Source organism: Panthera uncia, assembly GCF_023721935.1.
Source record: "Panthera uncia isolate 11264 chromosome D3 unlocalized genomic scaffold, Puncia_PCG_1.0 HiC_scaffold_9, whole genome shotgun sequence".
In the NCBI taxonomy this organism is placed as follows: domain Eukaryota; kingdom Metazoa; phylum Chordata; class Mammalia; order Carnivora; family Felidae; genus Panthera; species Panthera uncia.
Genome location: NW_026057587.1, coordinates 688503 through 703497, shown reverse-complemented (window position 1 = coordinate 703497; position 14995 = coordinate 688503). Strand labels below are relative to the sequence as shown.

General features: G+C 49.4%; 2 protein-coding genes across 2 annotated transcripts in view; one reads left to right on the top strand and one right to left on the bottom strand.

Annotated features, from left to right (window-relative positions):
- The window catches only part of SCARB1 (scavenger receptor class B member 1), a 500386-nt gene that overhangs the window by 69040 nt on the left and 416351 nt on the right, over positions 1 to 14995 (top strand). The window lies entirely within an intron of this gene.
- LOC125915015 (transmembrane protein 132B) overlaps positions 1 to 14995 on the bottom strand; it is a 228163-nt gene that overhangs the window by 209529 nt on the left and 3639 nt on the right. The window contains exon 2 of the mRNA XM_049620637.1: positions 12346 to 13237. Within this exon, the coding sequence (XP_049476594.1) occupies positions 12346 to 13237 (892 nt within the window). The remainder of the gene's footprint in view (positions 1 to 12345; positions 13238 to 14995) is intronic.

Below are 14995 nucleotides of genomic sequence, written 5' to 3'. Positions count from 1 at the left end.
ATGCCGAGACTGGAGTTGTGACCCAAAAGATTTTCGCGTCCAGTCCATCCAAATTAACTGTCTGCTGAGACAAAGGAGACAGCACTCAGTGGAGAATAACAAAACCCAGAGTCATGACGACATGACGTTCTTAATATCCAAGATTAATATCCAAAATTGCTCAAAATTTGAAGATTTGAAAAAAGAAGTCTCATTCAAGAGTGAAAAGACAATCAACAGAGACCAACTCTGGGATCACTAGACGTTGGAATGACAGGAAAAGGATTTTAAAACTGATTTATAACTGGCCTCGGTGATGGAAAAGAAAACATGCTCTCAGTGAATGAACAGCCAAGAAATCTCAGCAGATAAATAAAAATTATAATAAAAGAACAAAATTGAACATCTAGAACTAAAGACTACAATATCTGTAAGTGAAATTTCACTGGATAAACTTAATAGCCAAATAGAGACGAAAAAGAAAGATGCGGTGAACTTGAAGATAAGTCAGTAGAAGATACCCAAGTGTGAAAAGAGCAAGTGTAAAAATGGGGATAAAATGAAGGGAGCCACAGAGAACTGTTATCTAATAGCAAATGATCTAAATAATATCCTATAATTGACATGCAAAGGAGTGAGGAAAAGAGACAGAAAAAAATTCTTTAATGTAAAATGGTTGAAAAGTTCCCAAAGGTGGGAGATAGACATAAATGTACAAATTCAAGGACACAACAAACCCAAGGCAAGATAAACTTGAAAACGCCATGCTTCTGCACATCATAGTCACACTGTTAAAAGGCAGAGACAACAAACAAAGCAACAAAAGAAAAACAACTCATTGGGGCACCTGGGTGGCTCAGTCGGTTAAGCGTCCGACTCTTGGTTTCGGCTCAGGTCATGATTTCATGGTTCGTGGGTTCAAGCCCCACATTGGGCTCTGCACTCACAATGCAGAGCCTGCTTGGGATTCTGTCTCTCTCCCTCTCTCTCTGCCCCTCCCCTATTCTCATGCTCTCTATCTGTCTCAAAATAAATAAATAAACTTAAAAAAATAAAGTGCTAAACATCTTTAAAAGTGGGGAAAAAAACCTTTCCAATCTAGAATTCCATAAATAGCAAAGATACTCTTCCAGAATGAGGATAGAAGAAACATTTTCAGATAAAAGAAAACAAAGGGAATTAATTGCCAGCAAATATGTACTCCAAAAATACAGCCAAGAGAACCCCTTCATGCTGCGAAAAAATGGCACTAGATGAAAAAATAGACCCCCAGAAAGGAACGGAAAGAAAGCATCAGAAATGGCAAAAGTCTAGATGAATACAAAAAGCTATTTTTTGGGGGGGGAGGGGGGGTTGTTGTTTTTTGTTTTTTGCTTTTTCCTCTTAATTTCCTTTTAATACATAAAACTATTTAAAGCAAAAATTATGATATTGTCTTCTAGGGCATTTAAAATGTAACTACATAAAATAACGTTAGCATAAGAGGTGGTTAAATGGGCCCACTATGTACATTTTACAAGAAGTGGTGACTCAAAGTAGAATGTGAAAAGTGTATGCAATGCAATCCCTGCAGCAACCACTAGGACTATAATTCCAGAAAGTGCAGCTAAAAAGCCTATAGAAATTTTAAACTTGTATTCTTTACAATATTCAAATCATCCCCAAAAAAGGCAGGAAGGAAAGAACAGAGAAATAACAAACAGACAAAGCAAATAGAAAACAAATAATAAAATGGTGTCTCTAAGTCTAACCACATCAGTAATTACACTAAATATCAATGGAATAATCTCTCTAACCAAAAGAGACACGGCCAAAGTAGATAAAAATACAAGACACAACTATATACTGTCTACAAGAGACACACTTTAAGGACAAAGACAAAGATAAGTGAATTTGGTAGGGCTGCAGGACACAACATAAAAGCCAATTGTATTTGGGGTACATGGAGGGCTCAGTCAGTTAAGCATCCGACTTCAGCTCAGGTCATGATCTCACAGTTTGTGGGTTCGAACCCCACGTCAGGCTCTGTGCCTACAGCTCAGAGCTGGAGCCTGCTTTGGTTTCTGTGTCTCCCCCTCTCTCTGCTCCTCCCTCATTCATGTTCTGTCTCTGTCTCTCAAGAATAAGTAAAAGTTTAAAAAAAATTTTAAGCCAACTGTATTTGTACACACAGCAATGAAAAATTAGAAAAATTAAAAAAAAAGATCAACAACCCCATTTATAATATTATTTAAAACTAAAATACTAAAGAATACAGTTAATAAAAAACATGCAAGGCCTATACCCTAAAAACTACAAAGTACTTCTGAAGACGATTAAAGACGTAAATAAAATGGAGAAATACGCCATGTTCGTGGACTGAAAGATTCCATGTTGTTAAGATGGCAATTTTCCATACGTTGGTCTATACGTGAATCGCGTGAATGTTGAATCCCAGCTAATGGTGTGCATGCTGAACTACGTAGAAGAAAGGGAATGGATATGTGCAGTTTACTTCCAAATGCATCCAAAAATAAGATGGATTGATGGATGGAGATGTAAGTGAGGAGGCAAGTGTGGTGAAATAGTCATGGCAGCGTCTACATGGTGGGCGTCAGGATTCTCCCCATCAATTTCTTTCAACTTTGCCCTACGTCTGAGATTTTTGACAATAAAATGCTGGGGAAACTACAATCACGAAATATCTCCCACATCTAAAAGAGCACGGGGAATGGTGAAATGAACAAATGAACACTCAGAACTCCGACCAACATGCTTGACAAATTACGACACACAGACACAGCTGAAGTTCCCTGGGTACGTTCACACCAGCTCCCTTGCTGCTGGTGTTCACGATGCCCACGCGTGTTTTGTGCCGCTGACTACATACGAACGCATTTACACACAGCAAACAGAACTGTACTGCATGTTCCGAACTGTATCCTGCTGTAGGTATGAGTTGATAATTTGCTCTCCTCTTCCCCTTCAACTTAGAATTTAGAGACTTATCCAACAACTGGGACAAGAAGTCATTGTATATATATTTAGCTTAGTTATTTATCCATTCTGTCTGATGGATGCTTCAGCAAAACCGTATCAAGATGTGGCCTCTCTGAGCAGAGAATGGTAGCAAAGCACTCAGATTCTGGGAATGGAAAGGCCTGGGCTCAGATCCTGACTTCGTGGCTTCAGGGCCTTGAGGACGTCACACATCTTTCCGAGGCTCCGCAGGACGGGATGAGGGAGACCAGCTGTCCTGCCCCTTCTCTCTTTGCACTGCCCAGTCTCTGGCCAAGGCCCACCACTGGTCAAACCAAACCAGAGGAGAGACACATGCACCTTCACACACACACGCACCTACGTGCATGTGCACACACACATGCAGAAACAATCATCCAGCGATATACTGGATGTAATGGGGGGATGTAGTGGGGGGATGTAATGCCTTGCAAACATTACGACCAGGGAGCTGGTGCCCGGGACAAGGCAACCCTAAGGAGGGAGAGGAAAGAGGGTCATGAGTCTGAGTGACAAGGTCAGGCACAGTCACATCCCAGCCACTTGTAGACAAAAACCTGGCACAAGGAACACCCATGGCAACTGCTGCTGCCCCACTATGCCCACATGGCAACTGCTGCTGCCCCACTATGCCCACGGGCAAGAGAATATCCTGAAGATAATCATGTCAACCTCCCAGCACAACTTCCAGGATCAGTGATAAGTATCGGGAGCGCCTGGGTGGCTCAGTCAGTTGAGTGTCAGACTTCAGCTCAGGTCATTATCTGCCGGTTCATGGGTTTGGAGCCCGCGTCGAGCTCTGTGCTGACAGCTCAGAGTCTGGAGCCTGCTTCAATTCTGTCTCCCTCTCCCTCTCTGTCCCCTTCTCTGCTCTCTCACTCTCTCTCTCTCTCAAAAACAAAATAAACATTAAAAAAGTTCAAGGGGCGCCTGGGTGGCTCAGTCGGTTCAGCATCTGATTTCAGCTCAGGTCATGATCTCGTGGTTCGTGGGTTCGAGCCCCACGTCGGGCTCTGTGCTGACGGCTCAGAGCCTGGAGCCTGCTTCAAGTTCTGTGTCTTTCTCCCTCCCTCTCTCTGCCCCCACCCCTCACCTCACTCTCTCTCAAAAATAAAAATAAACATTTAAAAAAACCCAAAACATCAAAGCGTGGCTTGGCCCAGCTCATCGTTCACTACATTTTCAGGCACCACTATGATCTGGGTATACTCCAATTTTCCAAAATTGCGACCTGGTCTAAAGCTCTCTGCGCAAATCGAAATCCCCTTTTGTAGTTAGAATCCTCAAGCCTCTGACGTTGACACTCGTTCCTGCCAGCCTCCGTCAGAACTCCCAGACTCCAGCGCACTTGGGAGGGAAAACAAGGCAGAGGTGGGGCCACGAGCCATGTACTAAGTAATGGAAACAGGCTGACTAAACTCAGCGGGGCTAGTCAAACATGCTGAGCAAGTCACGGTTTGTTTGGGAAATGATCACCTGCCTCCTTCCTAAGCTCTGCCGAAATCTCAGCCCTAAGCTCTAGACTTGATCTGGGCTTCAAGACCGCAGGTGTCAGAGCTCCTGTGTCTGGGACATCGGAGTTTTCCTTGGGGAGGAAATTAATAAAGCCCGGATTTGTGGTGCACCTGAGTCACGTTCACCAAACAGGTTGCTGGGTTTTTTTTAAGCGTGAAAGTAAGCGCTGAGATTATTAACATCCGAAACGGGGGACCATGAGACAGGTATGGGCTCTGAAGCGGGCAGACCTGGCTGGAGTCCTGGCTCTGTCCCCTTCTGGCCCTGCGACCCTCGGGCAAGTGACCAAGTGCTTCGGAGCCCGTTCCTTATCTCTAAGTAGTGGACACAGGTAAGTTCCAGAGCTGTCCTGAGGATGATAGGAGATAACACACATAGAGTCTAATGGGGAGCCTGGAACGTGACAGGTGCTCATTCGGTAGCTGTGGTGAGTATCGGGTCCCCCGCAGCGGGTACTGGAGGAAGCATCCAGAATCCACTCAGATGCTGCCGACAGTGGCACCAAACATCACGGCAAAATCACGGCCAAGTGCCTTCCTGCGTGACCTTGTTTCCTCTTCGCAGCCTTCCTGAAAGACAGGTGCTATGACTAGTCTTATTACGCAAGACAGGAAGGGAAGGCTCAGAGACGTGCAGTAACTTGCACAAGGTCACAGAGTCAGTAAGGAGGAGCTCAGGTCTGACCACAAGCCTCACTAACTCTAACCACTCGGAAAACGTGCCTCCCAAGAGTGTCCTGGGAACACCACACTCTTTGGTCACATTGCCCCATCCATGTACATCCTCCTGTTTTCCTTTCATTAGTCAAAAGCTACCCATCCTCCGTAGGCTCCTCCTCTGGGAAGCCTGCCTTGGTTAACTCCTGCGGACTGCACTGATCTCCCTTCTCTGGCTTCACTCCCTGTCCGCACAGCTTCCTCAGGGGCTTATTGCATTTCTAGGTGATGCTTCGAGTCAAGAACGTTCAGTCCCCTCAAAGCCTTCTAGAGCCCCTGAGGGCACAGACAATCTTCTTTCTTAGTTCCAGAACCCAGCAGACAAAGTCTTAACGAGTTGCTTATCGGCTCACTTCTTTATGTACATTCAAATAAGACGTGATCAGGAAGAACCAAGACTGTTCTATAATATTCATTTCAAATTGATTTCTTTAAAAATTACCACATTAGGGGCTCCTGGCTGGCTCAGTCAGTAGAACATGTGACTCTATGAGTTCAAGCCCCACGTTGGGTGTAGAGCTTACTGATAAAACAGATGAATAAGTAAATAAATTTTTACCAAAATTACCACATTCTAGGCAAGAATCACTGATAGATGCCGAAATTCATGAGCCAAAGTATAATGTGAAGAAGGATATTTGCATAGTCTCCAAGTATCTTCCCAGATGTTTTTATTCCTAATTACAAAGAGTGGGAAAACAAATTTGCTGTGGAGAGCTAAGTAACCAAGGTCAACATCACCGGTGATAAGACACAGACAACATCACCTACCTCTTGTATGACGCACTGAGGACACAGCCCCTCGTTGGCTTTCCGCCCAATGTGCACATCCTTGACCTAATCAGGAGAAAGCCTCAGATAAACTCAAGCTGAGAAATATTCTCAAAAATAACTGGCCGGCATGCCTCAAAACTGTGAAGGTCATGAAAGAGAAAAAAAAGACTAGGGAACAGAATTCGGCAGACTAAGGTGACAGGACATCTTGATGCAATGTGGGACCCTGAACTAGACCCTGGGGCAGAAAAGGGGCATTATGGGAACAACTGAAAGTTGTTGGGTTTTGTTTTTTTTTTACGATTTTTTAAGCTCATTTTTTTTAATCTATTTATTTTTGAGAGAGAGAGACACAGAGCACAAGTAGGGGAGGAACAGAGAGAGAGGGAGACACAGAATCCAAAGCAGCTCCAGGCTCCGAGCCGTCAGCACAGAGCCTGACGTGGGGCTCGAACCCACGAACTGTGAGTTCATGACCTGAGCCGAAGTCGGATGCTCAACCGACTGAGCCACCCAGGCGCCCCTATTTACTTTTGTTTTTTTGAGAGAGGAAAGCATGAGTGGGGGAGCAGCAGAGATGAAGGAGAGAGAATCTCAAGCAAGCTCTGCACAGATCCTGACATAGGGCTCAAACTCATAAAACTGGGAGATCAGGACCTGAGCTGAAACCAAGAGTCCAACGCTTAACCGACTGAGCCACCCAGGCGCCCTGGAAGTTTTTAATAATGCCTGTAGGTTGGTTAATAATTTACACCCACGTTAATTTCCCACTTTTTGTTTGTTTGTTTCTTCCAAGATTTCATCTCCTATAGCTTTGATACACTGTGTTTATGTGCAATGTCAGCCTTAGGAGACACTGGAGCTTTTGAAACTTTTCCCTAAGTCTAAAGTTCTTCCAAAACAAAATGTTTTAAAAATAAATGAAATAAAATGTAAATATGCTGTGTTCTGCTTGTTTCCATCACGGCACTTAGCATGGGTTCCAGTCATGTATAATTTTGCTCACTTGCTTCTTTACTGTCCTCCTCCATTGAGAATGTGAACTTGAACTTGGGAGTGTGAACTCAATTCCCTACAGCACATGCTCAACCCCCTTGTAAATAGAGACCAGGTTGGGGGCTCCTGGGTGGCTCAGTCGGTTAAGCATCTGACTTCGGCTCAGCTCATCATCTCATAGTCTGTGAGTTCGAGCCCCACGTCGGGCTCTGTGCTGACAGCTCGGAGCCCGGAGCCTGCTTCCGATTCTGTGTTTCCCTCTCTGTCTGTTCCTCCCCTGCTCGCACTCTCTCTCTCAAAAATAAATGTTAAAAAAATATATATTCAAATAGAGGCCAGGCTGCAAGTTCACAGTTTTCTGCGGGTTGAGGATACATACTGAGAACTTAGTAGTGTTTTGTTGTTGTTCCTGAAATTTATTTTTATAACACCCTTTCACAGGAACAAGTTATATTGGGTTCTATTTACGGTGCCAAATGTTAGCTTTCCTTTTTAAATATATGTATGTTTTTTAAGTATTTTTAATTCAAAGAAAAAAACAAATAAAAAGTACAAGAAGGCACATGGATATGACCTGACTTACGAAGGAGGAACACGGTGGTACGTAACGTGACAAAAAGATGCCAAACGTGATGTGTGAATTGCGGAAGTTCAGTGATTACTGACAGACCATGTCTGATTAGAAATGGTGAATCGTTTCTCACGTTATAGCCAAGAGGACTCTCTTGCCAGACTTGGAGCCTCAAAGCGGAAGCCTTCAATAGCTAGGAAGCTGTTATTTATTTACATCATGAATTCATACAGTCCTGACAATTCATACCCTATGTCCAAGAACAGTGCTTTGCAATACCTCCAAATTCATTTATTCATCCAACAAATGTTTGCTGAGCACTTAGTATGTACCAGACACTGTTCTAGATCCTTAGGACACATCAAAGGAGATCAAAGTCCCTGCCTCATAGACCTCACATTCTAGCCAGAAGAGGTGAACCATTAATAATGATATGTTAGGTCACCGACACGTCAAGTGATATGTCAGAAATCAGAGCAGGGCAGGGGGTAGTGGGACAGGGGTCGAGTGTTAAATTGGGAGGGGGCTGGGTCCTTGAGAACACTGGTGGCTGTTGCTGACAGAGTGAGGGCGAGAGTCATAGCAGATGAGCTCAAGAAGATGATGAGGCCAGATCATACAGGGCCTGTAGGCCGGTGGAAGGACTCTGGCTTTTGCACAAGAAGAGAGTTGAGGGGACAAGGGAGGAGGCAGGCAGGCTATTGTAGGGGTCCAGCCAAGAGAGGACCCTGGCTAGCACCTGGGTCACAGCGATGGAGGAAGTTTGATTCCGGATATGTGCAAGGAGGCACCCCACGGTCTGCTGTCACTCATACGTAGAGTGTCAGAGAATGAGAAAAGCCAATCACAGTATTGAGGGGTTTGGCCTCAGCAACCAGACGATGATGGAAGAACCTGTCTGAGCACAAAGATGACACTTCATAGTCACTCAAGGCATATGCTGTCCCCATGCGTAGAAGGGGAAACTATGGCACAGAGAGATTAAGCAACCTGCCCAAGGTCACACAGCTGGAACGTGGCAGAGGCAGGATTCAAACACGGGCAGCCTGGCTCCAGAGCCCGTGGTCTTAACCACTGCTTAATGGGACGGGAGGTCGGCCCAAGGGGCTCTCTGTGGGAGCTGAGAAAGGGCTGTTTTAATAAATCAGGCATAAATTCTCCGGGGTCTCTCGGGGACATTATATTTGGAGCGGGGAAGATTTCGGGGCATCTCAACCTTTCTTGGAAGTGTAACAAAGACCTACCTGAGCCCGGCCTAGCACTGCCTCCCCGGCAGCCCCCGGCCCCTCCCAACCACTTTACTACCCCTTTGCTGAGAGGCTTTGCAAGGCATGGCCAGATTCAGATACTAATGTTTAACAGAAGCTATTTCGGTATTAGAGATTAATCGACTCGAGCGTTGTTCAAACTGGCCCCGACACAACGTGCCGTCGGAAGCACAGCAACGTGACGAGTGAAGACGCGCACATCTGCCCCGCCCCCTTCCATGCGTCTCCGGCTCCGCACTTAGATCTCGGCAAATCTTTCGCACGTTCCTGCTCTGATCCAAGGCCTCATCCGAGCCAGGGTGAAATATGTCACATTTCATTCATAAAAGACACGATTAGAACAGACAATCGGTTATGCTGGGAAATAACACGTTTCCCCAGGCCTAAAAACAGTGTTTTATTCTGAGAGATGGAATATACGAATGGGCCGAGTACAGTAACAAAACTCCGACCCGCCACCTTGCAGCGACCAGGACCAGAGGCCGGACCACACAGCCTCTGCAGTCAGTCGCCAGCCCAGAAAGGTCTGGACTTGGGGTGTGGCTGCTGGCTTCCCTTGTTATTGCCTCTGCTTCTAGCTCTGGGCCGAGCAGAAAAAGCCACCATAGAGGATCGTCACTTCTCGTGAACCAACCTCCAGCCTCCCCACACCCGCAGCCTCCGACCCGAGCAGACCCAAGCCTTGCCTGGCTTCCACCAGGAGCCCCCCGACTCCCGCCCACCCCGGAGTCTCCTCCAGACACAGGTGATGGTGACTGGCTCCCTTGGCATAGGAAGCTCTGACTCGTTTGTTCTCAGTTGGATGAGGCACAATTTCAGCGCCTTGTGTCTCCGGCCACGAAACAGAGCATAATAAAGAACAGTCCTGGGGCACCTGGGGGACTCAGTCGGTCGAGCGACCGACTTTGGGTCAGGTCGTGATCTCACGGTCTGTGAGTTCGAGCCCCGCGTTGGGCTCTGTGCCGACAGCTCGGAGCCTGGAGCCCGCTTCGGATTCTGTGTCTCCCTCTCTCTCTGCCTCTCCCCTGCTCACGCTCTGTCTCTCTCTGTCTCAGAAATAAATAAACATTTTTTAAAAATTTGTTTTATGGGGCGCCTGGGTGGCGCAGTCGGTTAAGCGTCCGACTTCGGCCCGGGTCACGATCTCGCGGTCCGTGAGTTCGAGCCCCGCGTCGGGCTCTGGGCTGACGGCTCGGAGCCTGGAGCCTGTTTCCGACTCTGTGTCTCCCTCTCTCTCTGCCCCTCCCCCGTTCATGCTCTGTCTCTCTCTGTCTCAAAAATAAATAAAAAACGTTGAAAAAAAAAAATTTAAAAATTTGTTTTAAAAAAGAACAGTCCTCTGTAGGGACAGAGGATGACAAGAGACTCGATGCTGACCCAGAACGGTTCAACGGATGGAGATTGGTCCCCATCGGGACATGGAGGACGGCCCAGAAGAGTGCTTCAAATGGGGGTTCCTGGCTCACAAATGCAGACCCGTGCCTGAAACCCAGTGCTCGCCCAACTCATGACTTCAGCAGGTAACCCCGAAACTCTCCAAGTCTCTTTCCACACCCACAGTTCGCACTCTACCTCCCAAGGCAAAGTCCCTGTGAGAACCCACTTCAGCGCTCCAATCGACTTCGGCGGGAGGGAAGCAGACTCAAGGCTTTCTGCTCACCGCCACGATGACGCTTCGGGGCCCCCTGCACTCTCCACGTGGGGTCCTCTTCCAGCCGCATCGGCCTCCGCCTCCCTAAGTTAACCCTCAGCTCTGGGATGGCTGGTGGGCTGCATAGCCCGGGTGCGCCTGCTGCCCGTCCTGTCTGCCAGGCGGGAAGGGGGTGCTGTGAGGGAATGAAGGGCCCCCAGGGCCTTCCAGAGCCGACCACTGCACACCCAACACTCTCTGGCTGTGCGACCTCGGGCAAGCTCCTTAACCTCTCTGTGCCTCAGGAAAAATAGCGATAATGGTAGTACTCGTCTCCTTGAGTCGTTTGTTGGCAGAATTCCGTGAGTCCGTGCGTGTCAACAACTTCGAATGTGGCCCAGACCGTTCTCCGTCCCCCATCATTTATGTCATTTCCCTGGCCTGAAATGCCTTCCCAACCAGGCTCCCCTGGCCACCAGACCATCAGCTCTCCCTTTCCTCAAACTCCTCACCCAACAATGTTCTCTCTACACCAAGGAGGGCAAATAAGTTAAATGTCAACCACTCCACCTTCGCGGGGACTGGTAGGGGCTGCAGGGACTCCTGGGCTCAACGCTGCAGTCCATTAACACTGTCTGCCACGGCAGAGGGAGTGCTGAAGAGCTGCGGTCGATTAGTGATGTCTGCCCGGACAGGAGGCGCGCGCTCTGCGGTATGAGGGCAGAAGCCAGACCCCTGCCCTCCTGGGTCTATCGCAAGCATCTGAAGCTAAAGGAATCTCTGTAGAGCCAGAGCCGGGCTTTAGACCACGCCAGCCCCACCACTGGAGTGACTGGCACAGGACTGGGTCCAAGCTAAGTTCTGACTCGCTGTCACCAAAACTAACTCAAGCGGCTCCAAATAGGAACCGTGCTTCCTGCAGGCGGCTAAAACCCCTCTTGGGATCCGCCAGAGCCTCGGGATCCTTTCAGCTCGAACGAACACACTCCCCAACAGGTGTGGTCTGGCACATCGGCCTCCGTCAGAATCAGAAGGACCGCGGTGTGGCATTAACGATTCATTCCCACGTCTCGCCTGCAACCAAACAAAGCAAGCCTTGCTGGGCAGCCCCCTGGCCTCCGAGCACTAGGGGATAACCACAGGCTAGCCTCCGGTGTTGAGACCAGGCACTGTGCCAAGAGCCTCACTAACCTGATCAACCCCCACGGCAACCCCAAGAGACGCGGCCCGTCAGTATCCCGACCTTACGGATGAGGAAACAGAAGCCCAGAGAAGCTAGAAGGCTTGCCCCAGGACGGAGCCACAGATCCGACCGATATCCCACGAAGCTTCGTGAGCAAAACAAGCTGAAGACAGGTTTGCCCCCCAGCACAGAGAAGCTCCCCACTTTTTGCAACCCCAAAACTGCGTCTTCATCGTACAGATAGAGACTGCTGGTTTGCTTGACCAAAGGATTCTTTACCGACGAAAGCCTGAGAGGTCGGGGACACTATCTCAGAAAGCTCGGTCGCCTAGTCAGAAGGTGGAATTCATTTGCAAAGTTTCCCCTTACGGGCAGCAAAGACAGGGTTCTGTCCGCCAAGTCAAGGCCGGCAGTGACAGGTTCACAGTATCATGTGACAGCTTAGCTCCCAGCCTGAAATGCTGCTCTCAGAGCACCTGTTTTTATTCCTGGCTTCACAGCAGAATAACCCAGGGAGCTTATGGAAAATGCAGGTGCCCAGGGCCCACCCCCAAATATCCTGCTTTACTCTGTCATCTTGCGTGGGTCCCCATCCCGTGTCCGTCAGTCTCCTTGCTATCCTGGGCACTCAGCAGACGATCAACACCCCATTACTAACGGACAGTTCATTGACCGCAAGCTGACTCTACCCCGCCCGACCCGGCCCGGCCACTTACCTGAGAGTGAAGTGGTCTGCCACAGAGCCACTGGTCAGGGAGACCAAAAAGGTGGCCGTGTCCCCTTCCCGGACGAGGTTCAGGGGCACCGAGACGACGACGTTCTCGTCCAGGCTCACCAGGGACCACTTGAGGTCGTCCTGAGTCGGGTAGACCACCACACTCCCGATCCTCTCCCGGGCCGGAGACGCCTGCTGGGGGCCGTCCTGGCCGGAGTGGATGTTGTTCTCCCACCTGCCGTCCTCCTCCAGCAGGCACTGGCCGGCCTGGTCGGCCGGGTAGAGCGAGAAGAAGAGGTCCATGGCGGTGCCGCCCAGCAGGGCAGGGATCTCCTCCTCGGGCTCCAGGTCCAGCCCGGAGCTGAACCACTCGGGAAGCAGCTCCAGCTCGGCCACACACAGCCCCGGGTCCCCTCGCAGCCGGCAGCTGGCCGCCACCTCTCTGGCCTCGGGGAAGGCGAACATCTTGACGCACGGGAGGTCTTCCTCGGGGTCGCTGTCATCCCAGTGCGTCCCAGTCACGTAGAACAGCGTCTGCACCTTGGGCCTGTTGGAGTAGACGGAGCTGTCGAGGATGTGAGATTTCAGCTTCCAGTTGAAGGGAAACTTCTCCGTGTTTCCGAAGGACGTGGAGGTCAACAAGAGGTCCTGGGGGATGGGCTTCTCCGCTGAAAACGGGCCATAGCTGGCGTTGACGGTCGGGGGGCTCCGGGCCCGGTAGATGAACAGTGACTCCACCCGGGCCTGCAGACTGGAGTTCCTCGTGATGTCCTGGTTGGCCTCTTTAAGGAAGAAGGCTTCCTCCGCGTCAGCGATGCGCAGGCTCGTGGGCAGGTAGGCAGGGAGCGAGGAGAACCTCTGCAGGCTGTCCACGATCCCTCGGCTCTCGGTCTCTGTGCGGGAGAGGAAAGCAGAGAAAGAATGAAGGCCGGGCCCCAGCGTGAGGGGCACGGTCTGCCCCCGCCGCCCCCTGGCCACGCCGCCCCTGGCCACGCCGCCCCCCGGCCACGCCGCCCCCTGGCCACGCCGCCCCCTGGCCACGCGGGGCCCCCGCACAGGGCTCTTCGGGGACTCCCCCAAAGCAGCCGGTGTCAAGTGGGAAGGAGCCCATTTGCCACCGACCCGACAGCCTGCGGGCTCACAGGACCTCTCTGTGGGGTCACCCCACAGACAGGAGGCTGCACACCCGTGATGCCCACCCAAGCCCACGTGCCATCGTGTGGCACCTCCACCTGCTGCGTCCTTCGGATACTTACGCTTCTGCCCATCCCTCCCAGACGCGCCGGACGTTCCGACATCTCCATGATTCTTTTTTTAAGGGGAGTCTTTAGTGTTTATTTATTTATTTTTGAGACGGGGGGAGGGAGAGAGAGAGAATTCCGAGCAGGCTCCACACGCTGTCAGCGCAGAGCCCGACGCGGGGCTCGAACTCACGAACCGTGAGACCACGACCTGAGCCAAAATAGTCAGATGCTTAACCGACTGAGCCGCCACCCAGGCGCCCCGACATCTCCGTGACTCTTACTGAAACGAGGGCGAAGCTATGGCTCAGCACTCCCGCTTCTAGAAAGCTCTCCTCGCGAAATACCGGGGAGAATGCACAGACGCTGATTTATCTACAAGGATGTTGGCTGCAGCTACACTTTGCGGACAAACTGAGGAGCGTGTGTGCTGGGGCCAGGGGCCTGGATGTGAATCCTGAAGCCGCCACGTCCTGACTGATGGACCTGAGCAAGTGACTTTAGCCTCTCTGTGCCTCAAATGTCCTCATATAAAGTAGGAGGTAAACAGAAGTCCTACCCTACTGGGTTATTGTAGGAATTAATGAGTCGGTAAACATGAAGTGCTCAGGACCGTGCTGACCCCCATAAACACCAGCCAGTCTTTGCCTGTTACTGTTACTATTACCACTACCTGTTCAATGAAACCATTCTAAGGATTTATTCACAGAGAATGACATAAACTGCACATTTTTAATTTTTTTAAATTTTTGCCAAACAGAGACAGAGTGTGAGCAGGGGAGGGGCAGAGAGAGAGGGAGACACAGTATCTGAAACAGGCTCCAGGCTCTGAGCCGTCAGCACAGAGCCCGACGTGGGGCTCGAACCCACAAACCGTGAGGTCGTGACCCGAGCCGAGGTCGGACGCTCAGCCGACTGAGCCACCCAGGCGCCCCTAAACTGCACATTTTTACAGTGGATAACAGGCAGCTCTAAGAAAAATGAGCTAGAGCTACATAAACATACTTGGGGAAATGTCCACCATGTACCAATAAGTATAAAAAATTAGAAATGTATCATATATGATCCTACTTGGGTATTATTTCAAGATTCCCTATGTATATATACACATGTATTTAGTATATTTATGTTTGTGTGTCCATAGAACCAAAGAGAAAAGGTTTCACCTTTTAACATCTACTTTCTTTAAATTTGTGACAACTGTGTATTATTTTGTTAATTAAAATATATACATATACATAAGCCTGTGTATGTGTGTATGTATCCCTATAGGCATGTGTGTATGTTACTTTCAAATGGGAAAACACGGACCCAACAAGCTTTTTTCAAACTAAGGAGAGTCCACCAGTAGGGGCACCTGGGTGGCTCAGTTGGTTAAGCGTCCGACTTCAGCTCAGGCCATGATCTCAC